Here is a 20,256-nt window from a genome sequence, read left to right on the forward strand (position 1 = left end):
AGAGCAACAGAGAGCAAGGAGCAAGAGAAAGAGAGCAAGCAAGAGAGCAGAAGAGCAAGAGAAAGAGAAAGAGCAAGAGAGCGAGAGCAGAGCAAAGAGAGCAAGAGCAAGAGAGAGAGCAAGAGCAAGAGAGAGCAAGAGACAAGAGAGAAGAGAGCAAAGAGCAAGAGCAGAAGAGAGCAAGAGCAAGAGAGCAGAGAGAGGCAAGAGAGAAGAGAGCAAGAGGAGCAAGAGAAGAGAGACAAGAGAGCAAAGAGCAAGAGAGCAAGAGAGCAAGAGAGCAAGAGAAAGAGAGCAAGAGCAAGCAAGAGAAAGAGAGCAAGAGAGCAAGAGAGAGCAAGAGAGCAAGAGAGCAAGAGAGCAGAGAGAGCAGAGAACAAGAGAGCAAGAGCAAGAGAAGCAAGAGCAAGAGAAAGAGAGCAAAGCAGAAAGAGACAAGAGACAAGAGAGCAGAGCAGAGAGCAAGAGCAAGAGAGCGAAAGAGAAGAGAGCAGCAAAGAGCAGAGAGCAAGAGAAAGAGAGCAAGAGAGCGAGAGCAGAAAGAGAAGAGAGAGCAAAGAGAGCAAGAGAGCAAGAGAGCAAGAGCAAGAGAGCAAAAGAGAGCAAGAGAAAGAGAGCAAGAGAGAGAGCAAGAGAAAGAGAGCAAAGAGCAAGAGAGCAAGAGAGAGCAAGAGAGAAGAGAGCAAGAGAGAGAGCAAGAGAGCAAGAGAAAGAGAGACAAGAGAGAAAGAGAAAGAGAAGAGAGAGAGCAAGAGAGAGCAAGAGCAAGAAGAGACAAGAGAAAGAGAGCAAGAGAGCAAGAGAAGAGAAGAGCAGAGAGCAAAGAGAAAGAGAGCAAGAGAGCAAGAGAAAGAGAGCAAGAGAGAAGAGAGCAGAGCAAGAGAAGAGAAAGAGAGCAAGAGAAAGAGGAGCAAGAGAAAGAGAAAGAGAGACACGGTATATAGCCATAATATTATATATGTCTCTATACTTTCAGGGATTTTGTGAGTGTAATATTGACTGTTAATTCTTTATTGTTTATTTCACTTGTGTTTATTATCTATTTCCCTTGCTTTGGCAATGTAAACATGTGTTTCCAAAGCAAATAAAGCCCTTAGAATTGAAGAAGAGAGAGAGAAAGAGAGTGTGGCAGAGCCAACGATATAGTGTGTGTGTTATACGGACCATGGTTAATATGTGACATATTAAATAAGAAATATGCAGTTCTTCCCCTGGGTGGTCTGGTCTCCCACATAATACTGAACATCACTAGGACGTAACACTCTGGTCTCCCACATAATACTGCACATCACTAGGGCGTAACACTGTGGTCTCCCACATAATACTGCACATCACTAGGACGTAACACTCTGGTCTCCCACATAATACTGCACATCACTAGGGCGTAACACTGTGGTCTCCCACATAATACTGCACATCACTAGGAATTAACACTCTGGTCTCCCACATAATACTGCACATCACTAGGAATTAACACTCTGGTCTCCCACATAATACTGCACATCACTAGGGCGTAACACTGTGGTCTCCCACATAATACTGCACATCACTAGGAATTAACACTCTGGTCTCCCACATAATACTGCACATCACTAGGAATTAACACTCTGGTCTCCCACATAATACTGCACATCACTAGGGCGTAACACTGTGGTCTCCCACATAATACTGCACATCACTAGGACGTAACACTCTGGTCTCCCACATAATACTGCACATCACTAGGAATTAACACTCTGGTCTCCCACATAATACTGCACATCACTAGGACGTGGAGCATTGTGATATCCCTCTTGTCATGAAGCCTTGTGACATCCCTCTCGTCATGAAGCCTTGTGATATCCTTCTCGTCATGAAGCCTTGTGATATCCCTCTTGTCATGAAGCCTTGTGATATCCCTCTTGTTATTAAGAAGCCTTGTGATTTCCCTCTTGTCATGAAGCCTTGTGATATCCCTCTTGTCATGACGCCTTGTGATATACCTCTCGTCATGAAGCCTTGTGATATCCCTCTTGTCATGAAGCCTTGTGATATCCCTCTTGTCATGACGCCTTGTGATATCCCTCTTGTCATGACGCCTTGTGATATCCCTCTTGTCATGACGCCTTGTGATATCCCTCTCGTCATGAAGCTTTGTGATATCCCTCTCGTCATGAAGCCTTGTGATATCCCTCTCGTCATGAAGCCTTGTGATATCCCTCTCGTCATGAAGAAGCCTCGTGATATCCCTCTCGTCATGAAGCCTTGTGATATCCCTCTCGTCATGGAGCATTTGGATATCCCTCTCGTCATGGAGCATTTGGATATCCCTCTCGTCATGAAGCCTTGTGATATCCCTCTCGTCATGGAGCATTTGGATATCCCTCTCGTCATGAAGCATTTGGATATTCCTATCTTCATGGAGCCTTGTGATATTCCTATCGTCATGTAGCATTTGGATATTCCTCTAGTCGTGGAGCATTTGGATATTCCTATCGTCATGGAGCATTTGGATATTCCTCTCGTCATGGAGCATTTGGATATTCCTATCGTCATGGAGCATTTGGATATTCCTATCGTCATGGAGCATTTGGATATTCCTATCGTCATGGAGCATTTGGATATTCCTATCGTCATGGAGCATTTGGATATTCCTATCGTCATGGAGCCTTGTGATATTCCTCTCGTCATGGAGCGTTTGGATATTCCCCTTGGGATGATGTGCTGGTCTCTGTCTACTTTGACCCTCGTGCTGTTTTTGGCCCTCAACAATGTTTATGCCATATTGTGCTGTTGGGTCTCTCTTCATGGGGTATGACGGTGTCTCTCTTGTCGTGGTGTGCTCTGTTTCCACTGGCTCTCTGACGGTGCTGTTGCTATTGTCAAGTGTATTCCTTCTGTGTGGTCTTGTGTTACATCTAATCCCCGTCCCACAGAAGGTCTTTTGACACTTGCGAGGCCAACATTGTAAATAAGAATTTGTTCTGAATTTGACCTGCCTGGTAAAATAAAGATGAAATAAAAAGACAACAAACATTGGAATAGAGAGAGCTGTGCATGGAAGCTACAGATAACGTGGTTTATAAAGCTGAGGGATGGGGGTGGAGAATCGTAACCACTCTCAAATTCATAGATGGCGCTACGGAAGCAAGTACTGACAGAAGGAGAGCTTAACAGTATTAGTTCTGATGATGTACTGCGTGTATCTTCCTTTAAGGTTTTTGTCCTGCACCTGCCATGATCTCTGGAGCAGTCTTATCTGGAGACAGAAAACAAAGGGTTTGTCCTTGACAGAGGAAGGACTTCAGACTTTTGTGTGTGTGTGTGTGTGTGTGTGTGTGCGTGCATGTGTGTGAGTGTGTGCACGCGTGTGTGTGTGTGTGTGTGTGTGTGTGTGTGTGTAGGACGCTAACAAAAAGCTCTAGCTAGCACAGGACAGAGTTAGAGTGAGAACAAAAGGTATTGCAGATAGGACTTTGGCACAAGGTTTATGCGTGATAAAGATTACCTTTAAAATAGTATAAGATACATGTATGTTTGAGGAATTTTAATTATGAGATTTCTGTTGTTTGAATTTGGCGCCCTGCACTTTCACTGGCTGTTGTCATATCGATCCCGGTAGCGAGATTAAAGGCATCGTCTAGTGCGTGTTCTTCTACCAGCTGATGAAGTTAGCTGAGTTAAAGGCATCCTCTAGTGCGTGTTCTTCTACCAGCTGATGAAGTTAGCTGAGTTAAAGGAATCCTCTAGTGCGTGTTCTTCTACCAGCTGATGAAGTTAGCTGAGTTAAAGGCATCCTCTAGTGCGTGTTCTTCTACCAGCTGATGAAGTTAGCTGAGTTAAAGGCATCCTCTAGTGCGTGTTCTTCTACCAGCTGATGAAGTTAGCTGAGTTAAAGGCATCCTCTAGTGCGTGTTCTTCTACCAGCTGATGAAGTTAGCTGAGTTAAAGGCATCCTCTAGTGCGTGTTATTCTACCAGCTGATGAAGTTAGCTGAGTTAAAGGCATCCTCTCGCGTTTGTTCTTCTGTTTGTCTCGATCACAGCCGACACAAGACAGTACATCAGACAAAGAGCAGATCAATGACCCCTTCTCTTCTCTTCACATCCTCAACAACAAAAGACAGTATCTTTTTCCTAAATGGCAACCTATTCCCTGTATAGCGCACTACTTTTGACCATATGACCAAGTGCACTTCATAGGGAATAGGGTGCCATTTGGGACACAGTTATTGCCATTCCCCATACCCTTGAGCTCCTTTACACTAAGTAGTGCTCTCTGTAGGGAATAGGGTACCATTTTGGAGGTAGCCTGTGTGTTTTATCAACATCGTAATGCACCAGCCATGGAGAATACAAATGGTTCATTATATCTCATGAAGTTTACTATTCCTCTGCCACAAAGAAAAACACACACACACACACACAGGAAGTGACAATCTTCCTCTTCTATCCAAAACATCAACTTCAAATTGATGGATGCAAATCTTCTGTGGAGGTTTTTGTTTGAGAAAGGCTGGTGAGAGAGAGAGACATCAATAAGAAAACAAAAAGATAATTACTTGACACATTGGAAGAAAAAAAATCGACAAAAAACCCCAGAACAAACCGGAATGCTATCTGGCCTTAAACCGAGAGTACACTGTGGCAGAACACCCCTAATTAAGGAAAGCCTTGACTATGTAGTGACAAGGGAAAGTGTTGATTAAGTAGTGACTACGTAGTGACTAGGGAGTGACTATGTAGTGACAAGGGAAAGTGTTGATTAAGTAGTGACTACGTAGTGACTAGGGAGTGACTATGTAGTGACAAGGGAAAGTGTTGATTAAGTAGTGACTACGTAGTGACTAGGGAGTGACTATGTAGTGACAAGGGAAAGTGTTGATTAAGTAGTGACTACGTAGTGACTAGGGAGTGACTATGTAGTGACAAGGGAAAGTGTTGATTAAGTACTGACTAAGTAGTGACTAGGGAGTGACTATGTAGTGACAAGGGAAAGTGTTGATTAAGTACTGACTAAGTAGTGACTAGGGAGTGACTATGTAGTGACAAGGGAAAGTGTTGATTAAGTAGTGACTACGTAGTGACTAGGGAGTGACTATGTAGTGACAATGAAGTGACTATGTAGTGACAAGGGAAAGTGTTGATTAAGTAGTGACTACGAAGTGACAAGGGAGTGACTATGTAGTGACTGGGGAGTTACTTTGTAGTGACTATGGAGTGACTGTGCAGTGACTGGGGACTGACTATGTAGTGACTATGTAATGACTAGGGAGTGATTATGTAGTGACTATGTAGTGACTATGCAGTGACTAGGGAGTGATTATGTCATCTATAAGTCTATGCTAGGTAAAGCTCCGCCTGATCTCAGTTCACTGGTCACGATAACAACACCCACCCGTAGCACACGTTCCAGCAGGTGTATCTCACTGATCATCCCCAAAGCCAACACCTCCTTTGGCCGCCTTTCCTTCCAGTTCTCTGCTGCCAGTGACTGGAACGAATTGCAAAAATTTGCTGAAGCTGGAGACTTACATTTCCCTCACCAACTTTAAACATCAGCTATCTGAGCAGCTAACCGATCGCTGCAGCTGTACATAGTCCATCTGTAAATAGCCCACCCAATCTACCTACCTCATCCCCATACTGGTTTTTTAAATTTACTTTTCTGCTCTTTTGCACACCAGTATCTCTACTTGCACATCATCATCTGCTCATTTATCACTCCAGTGTTAATCTGCTACTATGGCCTATTTATTGCTTACCTCCTCATGCCTTTTGCACACACTGTATATAGACTTTCTTTTTTCTACTGTGTCATCGACTTGTTTATTGTGTTATTGGCTTGTTTATTGTTTATTCCATGTGTAACTCTGTGTTGTTGTCTGTGTCACCCTGCTTTGCTTTATCTTGGCCAGGTCGCAGTTGCAAATGAGAACTTGTTCTCAACTAGCCTACCTGGTATAATAAAGGTGAAATAAAATAGAATAAATAAAATGTAGTGACTATGTAGTGACTATGTAATGACTAGGGAGTGATTATGTAGTGACTATGCCTTGATTATGTAGTGACTATGCAGTGATTATGTAGTGACTATGTAGTGATTATGTAGAGACTATGCAGTGACTAGGGACTGACTATGTAGTGACTATGTAATGACTAGGGAGTGATAATGTAGTGACTATGTAGTGACTATGTAATGACTAGGGAGTGATTATGTAGTGACTATGTAGTGACTATGCAGTGATTATGTAGTGACTATGTAGTGATTATGTAGTGACTATGCAGTGACTAGGGACTGACTATGTAGTGACTATGTAATGACTAGGAAGTGATTATGTAGTGACTATGCTATGTAGTGACTATGTAGTGACTATGTAGTGACTATGTAGTGACTATGCAGTGACTGTGTCGTGACTAGGGAGTGATTAAGTAGTGACTAGGGAGTGATTATACAGTGACTATGTAGTGATTATGTAGTGACTATGTAGTGACTATGTAGTGACTGGGGAGTTACTTTGTTGTGACTATGGAGTGACTGTGCAGTGACTGGGGACTGACTATGTAGTGACTATGTAATGACTAGGGATTGATTATGTAGTGACTATGCTATGTAGTTGAACTATGTAGTTGACTAGATGATATGTATTGCTATGATTAATACATGTAATGACTAGAGTGTCATATAGTGACTAGATGTAGTACTATGTAGTGACTATGTAGTGACTATGTAATGACTAGGGAGCGATCATGTAGTGACTATGCTATGTAGTGACAATGTAGTGACTAGGGACTGACAATGTAGTGACTATGTAGTGCCTGTGTAGTGACTAGGGAGTGATTATGTAGTGACTACGCTATGTAGTTACTAGGGAGTGATTATGTCGTGACTATGTAGTGACTAGGGAGTGACTATGTAGTGACTATGTAGTGACTATGTAGTGACTAGGGAATAACTATGTAGTGACTATGTAATGACTAGGGAGTGAGTTTGTAGTGACTATGTAGTGACTAGGGAGTGATTGTGTAGTGACTATGTAGTGACTAGGGAGTGATTGGTTATGGACTATGATAGATGGATAGGGAGTGATTGTGACGACTATGTAGTGGACTATGTAGTGACTAGGGAGGATTGGTAGTGACTATGTATGACTAAGGACTGTGATTGTGTAGTGACGATGGACTATGTAGTGTGACTCTGATGTGTAGTGGACTAGGGAGTGATGGTGTAGTGACTAGGGAGGTGATTGTGTGGTGATAGACGTAGTGATCTGATTAGTGACTATGTAGTGATTATGTAGTGACGATGTAGTGATATGTAGTGACTATTAGTGAAGTAACTATGTCGTGATAGTTGGCACTTATTGTGGGTAGTTGATTGTGTAGTGACTGTGTGGTTGGTAGGACTGTAAGATTATGTAGTGATTATGTAGTGACTATGTAGTGACTATGTAGTGATTATGTAGTGACTATGTAGTGAATACAGCGTACAAAGATACGATAATACAATGTCTTCTTATCTTTGTAATCCCTGATGAAGGCCATGCAGCTGAAAGTTGAACATGTCATGCAAATAAAGGAATTTGTATTAATTATATGAATAGTGCCTTGGTCCTCCTTTCTTTTAGATTCTGTATCTTGTGGTAAAATGTTTTAGCTTGTAAATATATGAATCAAACATTTGACACTATCCTTGTTTCTGTCGTACAGCTGAAAACAGTGGTGCAGTATAGGCTTTGCCTGTGAGCAATGGGAGGAGAGTACTGATCAAGTCTCCAAGTGAAACTGTGAAAAATCGGCCCATTGCGTGGCAGTCCCATCTAGCTACTGTGTGTGTGTGTGTGTGTGTGTGTGTGTGTGTGTGTGTGTGTGTGTGTGTGTGTGTGTGTGTGTGTGTGTGCGTGTGGCACTACTCTGCCTGCTGCAGAGGAAATATACCAGTCGTTCTGATTGAAGTTTCAGCACATAAAACCCAGAGAGAAGGAGAAACAGAGAGCGAGAGAGGGAGGAGAAACAGAGAGCGAGAGAGGAAGGAGAAACAGAGAGCGAGAGAGGAAGGAGAAACAGAGAGCGAGAGAGGAAGGAGAAACAGAGAGCGAGAGAGGAAGGAGAAGAAACAGAAGCGATGAAGAAAGAGAAACAGAGAGCGAGAGAGGACAGAGAGAAACAGAGAGCGAGAGAGAAGGAGAAACAGAGGGAGAGAGGAGGACAGAAAGAAGGAGAGAAAGACAGAGAGAGGAGAGGAGAAACGAAACGAAGAGCAGAGAGAGAAAGAGAGGAGAGAGAAAGAAGAGCGAGAGACGGAGGAGAAACAGAAGAGCAGAGAAAGAGGCAGAGGAGAAAAAAGAGAGAAAGAAAGAAGAGAAGAGAGGAGAAACAGAAAGAGACAGAAGAGATGACAGGAGAAAGAGAGAGAACTAGAAAGAGAGAGGAAGGAGAACAGACAGAAGAGCAGAGCGAAGAGAGCGAGAGAGAGAGAAGAAAAAGAAGGAGAGAGAACGGAGAGGAGAGAGAAAACGAGGAGAGCAGAGAGAGGCGAGGAGAAAAAGAGAGCAAACAGAAACAGGGAAATGGAATGAACTCAGCACATTAAAAGGGGCTGAAGTAAAAGAGAAAGAGAAAAGAACGGAAGAGAAGAGAGGAAGGAAAAAAAAAAGGAATGTGAGAAGGAGATAAGAGAGAGTATTAAAGGATAGAGACAAGAAAAAAAAGAAAAGGAAGAAAGGGCGAGAAATAAAGAGATGTAAGGGACGACGGTAGACGAATCACAGACTGGAAGAAAAACGACGGAGTAATGTGATATATAAAGAGAAGAATTGTGAGGAAGATGGGAGATTGAAGAATAAAGAGAACATAAGTAAGATGAGAGCAAGCGGGGGGGAAAAAAGGAGAAGAGGAACTCTGAAAGAGAGAAAAAAAAGTCTTCAGAAGCGATCTAATGGGTGGATAGAGACCGAGAAATATTTGGGAAGGAAGAGAAATAAAGATAGCGAAAGAGGAATACCAGTCCCGAGTCAGAGTCCCAGTCACAGTCAGTCCCAGTCAGTCCCAGTCTATCCCAGTCCCCATCTCAATATGAGTCAGTCCCAGTCCCAGTCAGTCCCAGTCACAGTCAGTCCCAGTCAGTCCCAGTCAGTCCCAGTCTATCCCAGTCCCCATCTCAATATGAGTCAGTCCCAGTCAGTCTCAGTCCCAGTCCCAGTATGAGTCAGTCAGTCCCAGTCCCAGTCAGTCCCAGTCAGTCCCAGTCCCAGTCAGTCTCAGTCCCAGTCACAGGCCCAGTCACAGTCCCAGTCACAGTCCCAGTCACACTCCTCCATTCACACTCCTCAGTCCCAGTCACACTCCTCCAGTCACACTCCTCCAGTCACAGTCAGTCCCAGTCAGTCCCAGTCCCAGTCAGTCCCAGTCCATCCCAGTCCCAGTATGAGTCAGTCCCAGTCAGTCTCAGTCAGTCTCAGTCTCAGTCAGTCTCAGTCTCAGTCCAGTCCCAGTCCCAGTCAGTCGCAGTCCCAGTCCCTGTCTCAGTCAGTCTCAGTCACAGTCACAGTCCCAGTCCCAGTCAGTCACAGTTTATCCCAGTCCCAGTCTCAATATGAGTCAGTCCCAGTCAGTCCCAGTCCATCCCAGTCCTAGTCTCAATATGAGTCAGTCCCAGTCAGTCCCAGTCCATCCCAGTCCTAGTCTCAATATGAGTCAGTCCCAGTCCCAGTCAGTCCCAGTCACAGTCAGTCCCAGTCAGTCCCAGTCTATCCCAGTCCCCATCTCAATATGAGTCAGTCCCAGTCCCAGTCAGTCCCAGTCACAGTCAGTCCCAGTCAGTCCCAGTCAGTCCCAGTCTATCCCAGTCCCCATCTCAATATGAGTCAGTCCCAGTCAGTCTCAGTCCCAGTCCCAGTATGAGTCAGTCAGTCCCAGTCCCAGTCAGTCCCAGTCAGTCCCAGTCCCAGTCAGTCTCAGTCCCAGTCTCAGTCCCAGTCAGTCTCTGTCCCACTCCCAGTCTCAGTCAGATCCAGTCAGTCTCAGTCCCAGTCCCAGTATGAGTCAGTCCCAGTCCCAGTATGAGTCAGTCCCAGTCTCAGTCCCAGTCCCGTCAATCCCAGTCAGTCTCAGTCCCAGTCCCAGTCAGTCCCAGTCCATCCCAGTCCCAGTCTCAATATGAGTCAGTCCCAGTCAGTCCAAGTCCCAGTATGAGTCAGTCCCAGTCCATCCCAGTCCTAGTCTCAATATGAGTCAGTCCCAGTCCCAGTCAGTCTCAGTCCCAGTCCCAGTATGAGTCAGTCCCAGTCCATCCCAGTCCTTGTCTCAATATGAGTCAGTCCCAGTCCCAGTCCCAGTCAGTCTCAGTCCCAGTCCCAGTATGAGTCAGTCAGTCTCAGTCTCAGTCAGTCTCAGTCTCAGTCTCAGTCTCAGTCAGTCTCAGTCGCAGTCTCAGTCTCAGTCTCAGTCTCAGTCAGTCTCAGTCTCAGTCCAGTCCCAGTCCCAGTCCCAGTCCCAGTCTCAGTCAGTCTCAGTCCCAGTCCCAGTCTCAGTCAGTCTCAGTCACAGTCCCAGTCCCAGTCACAGTCAGTCCCAGTCACACTCCTCCAGTCACAGTCCCAGTCACACTCCTCCAGTCACACTCCTCCAGTCACAGTCAGTCCCAGTCAGTCCCAGTCTATCCCAGTCCCAGTCTCAATATGAGTCAGTCCCAGTCAGTCTCAGTCCCAGTATGAGTCAGTCCATCCCAGTCCTAGTCTCAATATGAGTCAGTCCCAGTCACAGTCAGTCCCAGTCACAGTCAGTCCCAGTCTATCCCAGTCCCCGTCTCAATATGAGTCAGTCCCAGTCCCAGTCCCAGTATGAGTCAGTCAGTCCCAGTCCCAGTCAGTCCCAGTCCCAGTCAGTCTCAGTCTCAGTCTCAGTCCCAGTCAGTCTCCGTCCCAGTCCCAGTCTCAGTCAGATCCAGTCAGTCTCAGTCCCAGTCCCAGTATGAGTCAGTCCCAGTCCCAGTATGAGTCAGTCCCAGTCTCAGTCCCAGTCCCGTCAATCCCAGTCAGTCTCAGTCCCAGTCCCAGTCAGTCCCAGTCCATCCCAGTCCCAGTCTCAATATGAGTCAGTCCCAGTCAGTCCCAGTCCCAGTATGAGTCAGTCCCAGTCCATCCCAGTCCTAGTCTCAATATGAGTCAGTCCCAGTCAGTCTCAGTCCCAGTCCCAGTATGAGTCAGTCCCAGTCCATCCCAGTCCTTGTCTCAATATGAGTCAGTCCCAGTCCCAGTCCCAGTCAGTCTCAGGCCCAGTATGAGTCAGTCAGTCTCAGTCCCAGTCAGTCTCAGTCCCAGTCAGTCTCAGTCCCAGTCAGTCCCAGTCCCAGTCCCAGTCCCAGTCCCAGTCCCAGTCCCAGTCTCAGTCCCAGTCAGTCTCAGTCCCAGTCCAAGTCAGTCCCAGTCTCAGTCAGATCCAGTCAGTCTCAGTCTCAGTCCCAGTATGAGTCAGTCCCAGTCCCAGTATGAGTCAGTCCCAGTCTCAGTCCCAGTCCCGTCAATCCCAGTCAGTCTCAGTCAGTCCCAGTCAGTCCCAGTCCATCCCAGTCCCAGTCCCAGTCAGTCTCAGTCTCAGTCTCAGTCCCAGTCCCAGTCCCAGTCTCAGTCTCAGTCCCAGTCAGTCTCAGTCTCAGTCCCAGTCCCAGTCCCAGTCAGTCCCAGTCTCAGTGTCAGTCCCAGTCAGTCTCAGTCCCAGTCCATCCCAGTCAGTCCCAGTCAGTCCCAGTCAGTCCCAGTCCATCCCAGTCTCAGTCCCAGTCCCAGTCAGTCTCCGTCCCAGTCCCAGTCTCAGTCAGATCCAGTCAGTCTCAGTCCCAGTCCCAGTATGAGTCAGTCCCAGTCCCAGTATGAGTCAGTCCCAGTCTCAGTCCCAGTCCCGTCAATCCCAGTCAGTCTCAGTCTCAGTCCCAGTCAGTCCCAGTCCATCCCAGTCTCAGTCTCAGTCTCAGTCTCAGTCTCAGTCCCAGTCTCAGTCCCAGTCAGTCTCAGTACATCCCAGTCTCAGTCTCAGTCTCAGTCTCAGTCTCAGTCCCAGTCCCAGTATGAGTCAGTCCCAGTCTCAGTCCCAGTCCCGTCAATCCCAGTCAGTCTCAGTCCCAGTCAGTCCCAGTCCCAGTCAGTCCCAGTCCCAGTCAGTCCCAGTCCCAGTCCCAGTCAGTCTCAGTACATCCCAGTCTCAGTCTCAGTCCCAGTCCCAGTATGAGTCAGTCCCAGTCTCAGTCCCAGTCCCGTCAATACCAGTCAGTCTCAGTCCCAGTCAGTCCCAGTCCCAGTCAGTCCCAGTCCCAGTCAGTCTCAGTCCCAGTTCCAGTCAGTCTCAGTACATCCCAGTCTCAGTCCCAGTCCCAGTATGAGTCAGTCCCATTCTCAGTCCCAGTCCCATCAATCCCAGTCAGTCTCAGTCTCAGTCTGTCAGTCCCAGTCAGTCCCAGTCTGTCAGTCCCAGTCAGTCTCAGTCCCAGTCAGTCCCAGTCAGTCTCAGTCAGTCCCAGTCAGTCTCAGTACATCCCAGTCTCAGTCCCAGTCCCAGTCAGTCCCAGTCCCAGTCAGTCTTAGTCCCAGTCCCAGTCAGTCTCGGTCCTCCAGTCATTACCATGTGAATGCAGCTGGGCTGAAAGGGTGAAGAGGACTCTAGCCAGGGGAAACCAATGAACACAGACTCAATTAATCACTAAATTGCACAGCGTAGTCCGGCTTCATATCCTGCGTTGTTTGAGGTCAAAGTCTTCTTTGAAGTATGATAATGAATATTATGAATGTTATCAATCTGCAGAATGATATCAGAGTATAATCTTTTCATTTAATAGAGTCTTATTTAGTAGACATTGAAATGGTAGAGGGAGAGGAGAGGAGAGGAGAGGAGAGGAGAGGAGAGGAGAGGAGAGGAGAGGAGAGGAGAGGAGAGGAGAGGAGAGGAGAGGAGAGGAGAGGAGAGGAGAGGAGAGGAGAGGAGAGGAGAGGAGAGGAGAGGAGAGGAGAGGATTGACAGGTAATACAATGGCACAAGATAAAGAATGACATTCAACCCTGTCATTGGTCACACACAGACTTTCAGTTTAGTTCAGGATTTGTTTCCTTTTAATTCATAAACTGTGTGTGTGTGTGTGTGTGTGTGTGTGTGTGTGTGTGTGTGTGTGTGTGTGTGTGTGTGTGTGTGTGTGTGTGTGTGTGTGTGTGTGTGTGTGTGTGTGTGTGTGTGTGTGTGTGTGTCTGTTCTGTTCTGTTCTGTTCTGTTCTGTTCTGTTCTGTTCTGTTCTGTTCTGGTCTGGTCTGGTCTGTCTGTCTGTCTGTGTTTTCCCCTGTTCCCCAGGTATGCTGCAGCAGTTCAGGACGGGTCCCAGTACTTCATCCTCCTCATCATTACAGATGGAGTCATATCAGACATGGCTCAGACCAAGGAGGCCATCGTCAACGTGAGTTGAGAGAGAAAGCTAGAGATAATGGTGGGAGAGAATGGAAGAAAGTCCATAATTTAGAGAATGGAAAATAGTAAAATATGAATCTCTCTGTGAAGAGAGAGAAGAGAGTCTTCTCATCTGCCTGGACTCGGCCAGACCTCCAGCAGACTGGATTTAAAGGGAATTTGCGACTGTTAGTCAAACCGTTAGAACAGCCACACCTTCCTTTTAAGATCTTGCCTGCTGCTCTATCTTGCATGACCTCACTGACTGACCTGCAACTCTTCTGCTGACACTACTACCCCCTCTTCTACTGCTGTCACTCCTGCTCTTTGGGTGGTGATGGAGTCTATTTTGGGGTTAAGGTTAATTTGGGGTTAGAGTTAATTTGGGGTTAGGGTTAGGGTTAATTTGGGGTTAGGTTTAGGCTTAATTTGGGGTTAGAGTTAATTTGGGGTAACATCATACTGCTTATTTAAGTGTTTTCTCTGAAGTAGAAATGCTTCAACTGTCCTCTTCAGTTCAGAGAGCCAGACTGGATGGTGCGTGTTTGTGTGTATGTGCATGCGGAGGCCCATGACATGTACCATTCAGAACAGAGCTGGGACAGTAGATTGAACCTGTCTCAGACAACACAACGATGCTCCAAGGCACAGCAATGCCCTTTCAATGCATTATTATTAGCATTATTATCATCATTATTAGCGTTATTATATGTAATTATTATTATTATCATTATTATTATTATTATTATTATTATTCATATTATCATTATTATTAATATTATCATTATTAGCGTTATTATATGTAATTATTATTATTATCATTATCATTATTATCATTATCATCATTATTAGCGTTATTATATGTAATTATTATTATTATCATTATTATTATCATTATTATTATTATTGTTATTGTCATTATTATTACTATTATTATCATTATTATTAACATTATTAATATTATTATTATTATCATTATTAGTATCATTATTATCATTATCATTATTATCGTTATCATTATTATCATTATTATTCATATTATCATTATTATTGTCATTATTATTCATATTATCATTATTATTAATATTATCATTATTATTTCACGCTCCACTTTCACTCTTTCCTTTGGTTATTGTTTTTCTCTCTGTCTATGTCTCTCTCTCTCTGTCTCCCTCTCTCTCAATTCAAATCTCAATTATCTTATCCCTTTCTCTCTCTCTCTCCCTCTCTCTGTCTCTCTCTCCCTCCCTCCCTACCTCCCATCTTTTATTTGTTCTGGTTTGTTCTGGTTCCTGTCATGGTTAAACAGGACATGTCATATCAGGGCCCCTAGCGAATCAGACACGTTAACATTTCTTTCTCCACTCAGTGATTCATTGTGTCATACATGATTCTATGTCTGCCCCCTCAACCCCCTACAGAAAGCTTTCCCAACCCTCTCCATGGGCCCCCCAAGACATTTTTTGTTTTGTTTTACTCTAAACTGATTGAATTAGTCAAATGCTTGATGAATAGTTTAGGGTTAAACAAAAAAATGTAATGTCTGGGGGGGGGCTTACTGCCAACATCACTTTAATGTTGTTTCTGTCTCTCACACTTTCTCAGGAGGTTTAAAAACATGGCTTTTATAGAGAGCAGGGGTGTCAAACATACAGCCCACGAGCTGATTCAATGCGGCCCGCGGGTGGTTTCAGGTGTTTTTTCAGTGCGGCACTACAGACCTCGGTGAAGACAGAATGTGGCACGCGGGGAAATGAGTTTGACACCCCTGCCATAGAGATTAGTTTCAGTGTCTAGCACATTGGTTCTCTCTGTCTGTGACCGCCTGGTGGTGTTTTGAGGTGTGGTTTTCTCACCTGTTTAAGGCAGCGTTCATCCGTCAAGACCAGACAGTTCCCTCTGTAGACCTGTCCTGTAGGCTACTCCAGGTCAGACCCACAATGTATATGGAGAGAGTTTGGACATTGCAGGTTGATTACATCCAAGACTTAATTAGATTGGTTAGATGGTGTCATGTATCTTCAATGTCTTCCATGTTAGCACCCCAGCTGTCTTCCATAGTTGTTGTCATGACTAACTATAGTGACAGCCTTTAGGTTTAAACTCCATTCAAATATTCAATTGCCACTTTGGTATTACACTGTGGTTCTAAGAACGATATGTGCTACCTGGGGTATCAAGCTGTGGTTCTCAGAACGTTGTGTTCTAGCTGGGGTATCAAGCTATGGTTTTAAGAACGTTGTGTTCTAGCTGGGGTATCAAGCTATGGTTCTCAGAACGTTGTGTTCTAGCTGGGGTATCAAGCTATGGTTCTCAGAACGTTGTGTGCTAGCTGGGGTATTAAGCTGTGGTTCTCAGAACGTTGTGTTCTAGCTGGGGTATCAAGCTATGGTTCTCAGAACGTTGTGTTCTAGCTGGGGTATCACGCTATGGTTCTCAGAACGTTGTGTTCTAGCTGGGGTATCAAGCTATGGTTCTCAGAACGTTGTGTTCTAGCTGGGGTATCAAGCTATGGTTCTCAGAACGTTGTGTGCTAGCTGGGGTATCAAGCTGTGGTTCTCAGAACGTTGTGTGCTAGCTGGGGTATCAAGCTGTTGTTCTCAGAACGTTGTGTGCTAGCTGGGGTATCAAGCTGTGGTTCTCAGAACGTTTTGTGCTAGCTGGGGTATCAAGCTGTGGTTCTCAGAACGTTGTGTGCTAGCTGGGGTATCAAGCTGTGGTTCTCAGAACGTTTTGTGCTAGCTGGGGTATCAAGCTGTGGTTCTCAGAACGTTGTGTGCTAGCTGAGGTATCACGCTATGGTTCTCAGAACGTTGTGTGCTAGCTGGGGTATCACGCTATGGTTCTCAGAACGTTGTGTTCTAGCTGGGGTATCAAGCTATGGTTCTCAGAACGTTGTGTGCTAGCTGGGGTATCAAGCTATGGTTCTCAGAACGTTGTGTGCTAGCTGGGGTATCAAGCTGTGGTTCTCAAAGGTCAGTTCTAGAGTGAAGCCCTCAAAATGAGCCTGATGCACTAGTCCTAATGTCTTCGTCTGTCAGAGCCTGGGGTGGCCTCTTGTCTCTGTCAGTGGGACATCACAGGACATAATTGACGACTTGTGAACTCCCTTTAATTCTGAGATCACTTTAATTCAGAGATCCCTTTAATTCAGACCTCCCTTTAATTCAGAACTCCCTTTAATTCAGATAATGATAGTGTCTGTTTCCTCCTCACCTCTACCTACCAATTGTCCCACCCACCATGGTAGCCTACCTATCTTTAATTAAAGATACTGTCGGGTTTAGTGTTTTTAATTGATAGGTTCAACAGACAGTGTTTTATCCTTTTATTCAGTCACTAAGAGAGGGAAAGGGGGGGGGGGGGGAGCGAGGGGGGAGTGATAGAAAGGCTTCTCAATCATATTCAAGTTTAATGTAAAAACAAAAGACTTGCAATTATACTGTACCTAGTGTTTCTACTCCTCTGTTGGTATATTGTGGTAGTTTATTTAATCTGAGACATTTTCAGCCCCCCCCCCCCACACACAAACACACATGTATCCTGTGGTGTGTTGAATTATAGCAGCGCTGGGTTTTGTCCCAGAGGCTTCCCATAAAACATTGGGCTGGTCCAGGATAGTAGAGCTGTAAAACCAACATAAAAATTTAATGAGGTGTGTGTGTGTGTGTGTGTGTGTGTGTGTGTGTGTGTGTGTGTGTGTGTGTGTGTGTGTGTGTGTGTGTGTGTGTGTGTGTGTGTGTGTGTGTGTGTGTGTGTGTGTGTGTGTGTATAACAAAGCGGTAAAACATGTACAATGTTATCAGCAGGCGAGTGGACCCAGGTTCCCCGGCCAGGTGATAAATCACTCAACGAGACCTGAATACACAATATCAGAAGTTTAAATCCCCTTCATTCATTTATTCATATATTTCATTAATATATCAAATGAGTTTCTAGTGGAGAAAAGGGCTTCTCCATATGACTTTTTTTGACATATTCTAATGAGACCGTGTTGACATAAATAAATTATAGAAAAAACTTTCACATGTGAAAATCAGATATGCCGTTTCACATGTAAGAAAACTCCAAATGTGAAAATCTCACGTTCACCTGTGGAATTGCAGGTTCACCTGTGGAATTGAAGGTTCACCTGTGGAATTGCAGGTTCACCTGTGGAATTGCAGGTTCACCTGTGGAATTGAAGGTTCACCTGTGGAATTGCAGGTTCACCTGTGGAATTGCAGGTTCACTTGTGGAATTGAAGGTTCACCTGTGGAATTGCAGGTTCACCTGTGGAATTGCAGGTTCACTTGTGGAATTGAAGGTTCACCTGTGGAATTGCAGGTTCACCTGTGGAATTGCAGGTTCACTTGTGGAATTGCAGGTTCACTTGTGGAATTGCAGGTTCACCTGTGGAATTGCAGGTTCACCTGTGGATTTTAAATAATGTTATTCTCCTCACATGTTTAAAGATGATTGCAGTTTCCACCAGTGGAATTAAGGTGACCACATCTAAAAAGCCCAAATGCGGTACAAGGGAACGATTTTGCTGGACATTCGTGGAAGAGTGGACAGAATGAAATGTTTTCGGGGCACTTAATGGAACACATTCAAATGGCAACATAGTTCTGCTGTATGAAAATCACTGCCTGTTAAAAGGCCCATCTTTAGACGCTACACTGAACCAAAATATAAACGCAACATTTAAAGTGTTGGTTCCATGTTTTATGAGCGGATAATGAACACGATTGCATTTTATCGATGGCAATTTGAATGCAAAGAGATACTGTGACGAGATCCTGAGGCCCATTGTTGTGCCATTCATCCGCCGCCATCCCCTCATGTTTCAGCATTATAATGCACGGCCCCATGTCTCAAGGATCTGGACACAATTCCTGGAAGCTGTAAATGTCCCAGTTCTTCCATGGCCTGCATACTCACCAGACATGTCACCCACTAAGCATGTTTGGAATGCTCTGGATCGATGTGTACGACAGCGTGTTCCAGTTCCCGCCAATATCCAGCAACTTCGCACAACCATTAAAGAGGAGTGAGACAACATTCCACAAGCTGCAATCAGCAGCCATATGTGTCACGCTGCATGAGGCAGATACTGACTGGTTTTCTGATCCACGCCCCTACCTTTTTTTAAAGATATCTTTGACCAACAGATGCATATCTGTATTCCCAGTCCTGTGAAATCAATAGATTTAGGGTTTAATGGATTTATTTAAATTGACTGATTTCCTCGTATGAATTGTAACTCAGTAAAATCACTGAAATTGTTGCATGTTGTGTTTATATTTTTGTTCGGTAAACCTACATTTTTGGACTTATAAATGAAAGATATGTACCCAATGATTTAGGAAGAACATAAAGTATAAATGCCTCATTAGCTCTACTGTCATACCCCATCAGAACCCAAAATATAAGATTGTTTAACTCCGATGTTTGTAAACAAAGTAAATGAAAACATGGTTAAAACTATCATTTTGATATCATGGATGGTCAGTCCTTGCATCCATAGCGTAGTCTATGGATTTAAAAGTGGTTGCGTTTCTCCACTCCCATCCCTCAGCTTTTTAATGAAACTGTGGCGGGGAGGACACTTTGTTAATGTTTCAATTAAGGATTGTGGCTTTAAACACGTTTAATGGAGTAATCGTGTTATTGTGATACAATCCTCTAGTGAGTGAGTTACTTTTGGCCCGTTAATATCAAGCAAAACTTCTGAAGTCGAGAACAACACTCTTAGTATTGCAAACCAAAATAATGATATTTAAAGCAAAACACGAACCCCAAGAAGTATTGATAGCGAAAACAAAATATTGCAAGGAAATAATTTTGAAATGCGAGAACAAATTATTTGTAAATTTAAAAAAATAGTGTGGGGAAGGACAACGTGCTTAAATCAAATGGCATCCTCTTTTCTGCAATTTTCCCTTGTCATTGGTTATGTTACCCTGGCCTTTGTTGTCATTGGTTATGTTACCCTGGCCTTTGTTGTCATTGGTTATGTTACCCTGGCCTTTGTTGTCATTGGTTATGTTACCCTGGCCTTTGTTGTCATTGGTTATGTTACCCTGGCCTTTGTTGTCATTGGTTATGTTACCCTGGCCTTTGTTATCATTGGTTATGTTACCCTGGCCTTTGTTGTCATTGGTTATGTTACCCTGGCCTTTGTTGTCATTGGTTATGTTACCCTGGCCTTTGTTATCATTGGTTATGTTACCCTGGCCTTTGTTATCATTGGTTATGTTACCCTGGCCTTTGTTATCATTGGTTATGTTACCCTGGCCTTTGTTATCATTGGTTATGTTACCCTGGCCTTTGTTATCATTGGTTATGTTACCCTGGCCTTTGTTATCATTGGTTATGTTACCCTGGCATTTGTTATCATTGGTTATGTTACCCTGGCCTTTGTTATCATTGGTTATGTTACCCTGGCCTTTGTTATCATTGGTTATGTTACCCTGGCCTTTGTTGTCATTGGTTATGTTACCCTGGCCTTTGTTATCATTGGCTATGTTACCCTGGCCTTTGTTATCATTGGTTATGTTACCCTGGCCTTTGTTATCATTGGTTATGTTACCCTGGCCTTTGTTATCATTGGTTATGTTACCCTGGCCTTTGTTATCATTGGTTATGTTACCCTGGCCTTTGTTATCATTGGTTATGTTACCCTGGCCTTTGTTATCATTGGTTATGTTACCCTGGCCTTTGTTATCATTGGTTATGTTACCCTGGCCTTTGTTATCATTGGTTATGTTACCCTGGCCTTTGTTATCATTGGTTATGTTACCCTGGCATTTGTTATCATTGGTTATGTTACCCTGGCCTTTGTTATCATTGGTTATGTTACCCTGGCCTT

At 44.5% G+C, this 20,256-nt stretch overlaps 1 protein-coding gene across 1 annotated transcript in view; it reads left to right on the forward strand.

The window, feature by feature from the left end:
• LOC120020020 (copine-8-like) overlaps positions 1-20,256 on the forward strand; it is a gene marked incomplete at its 3' end in the record, with an annotated part of 50,049 nt that overhangs the window by 9,595 nt on the left and 20,198 nt on the right. The window contains exon 3 of the mRNA XM_038963446.1: positions 13,311-13,413. Within this exon, the coding sequence (XP_038819374.1) occupies positions 13,311-13,413 (103 nt within the window). The remainder of the gene's footprint in view (positions 1-13,310; positions 13,414-20,256) is intronic.

This window comes from Salvelinus namaycush, chromosome 2 (genome assembly GCF_016432855.1).
Source record: "Salvelinus namaycush isolate Seneca chromosome 2, SaNama_1.0, whole genome shotgun sequence".
Taxonomy (NCBI): Eukaryota; Metazoa; Chordata; class Actinopteri; order Salmoniformes; family Salmonidae; genus Salvelinus; species Salvelinus namaycush.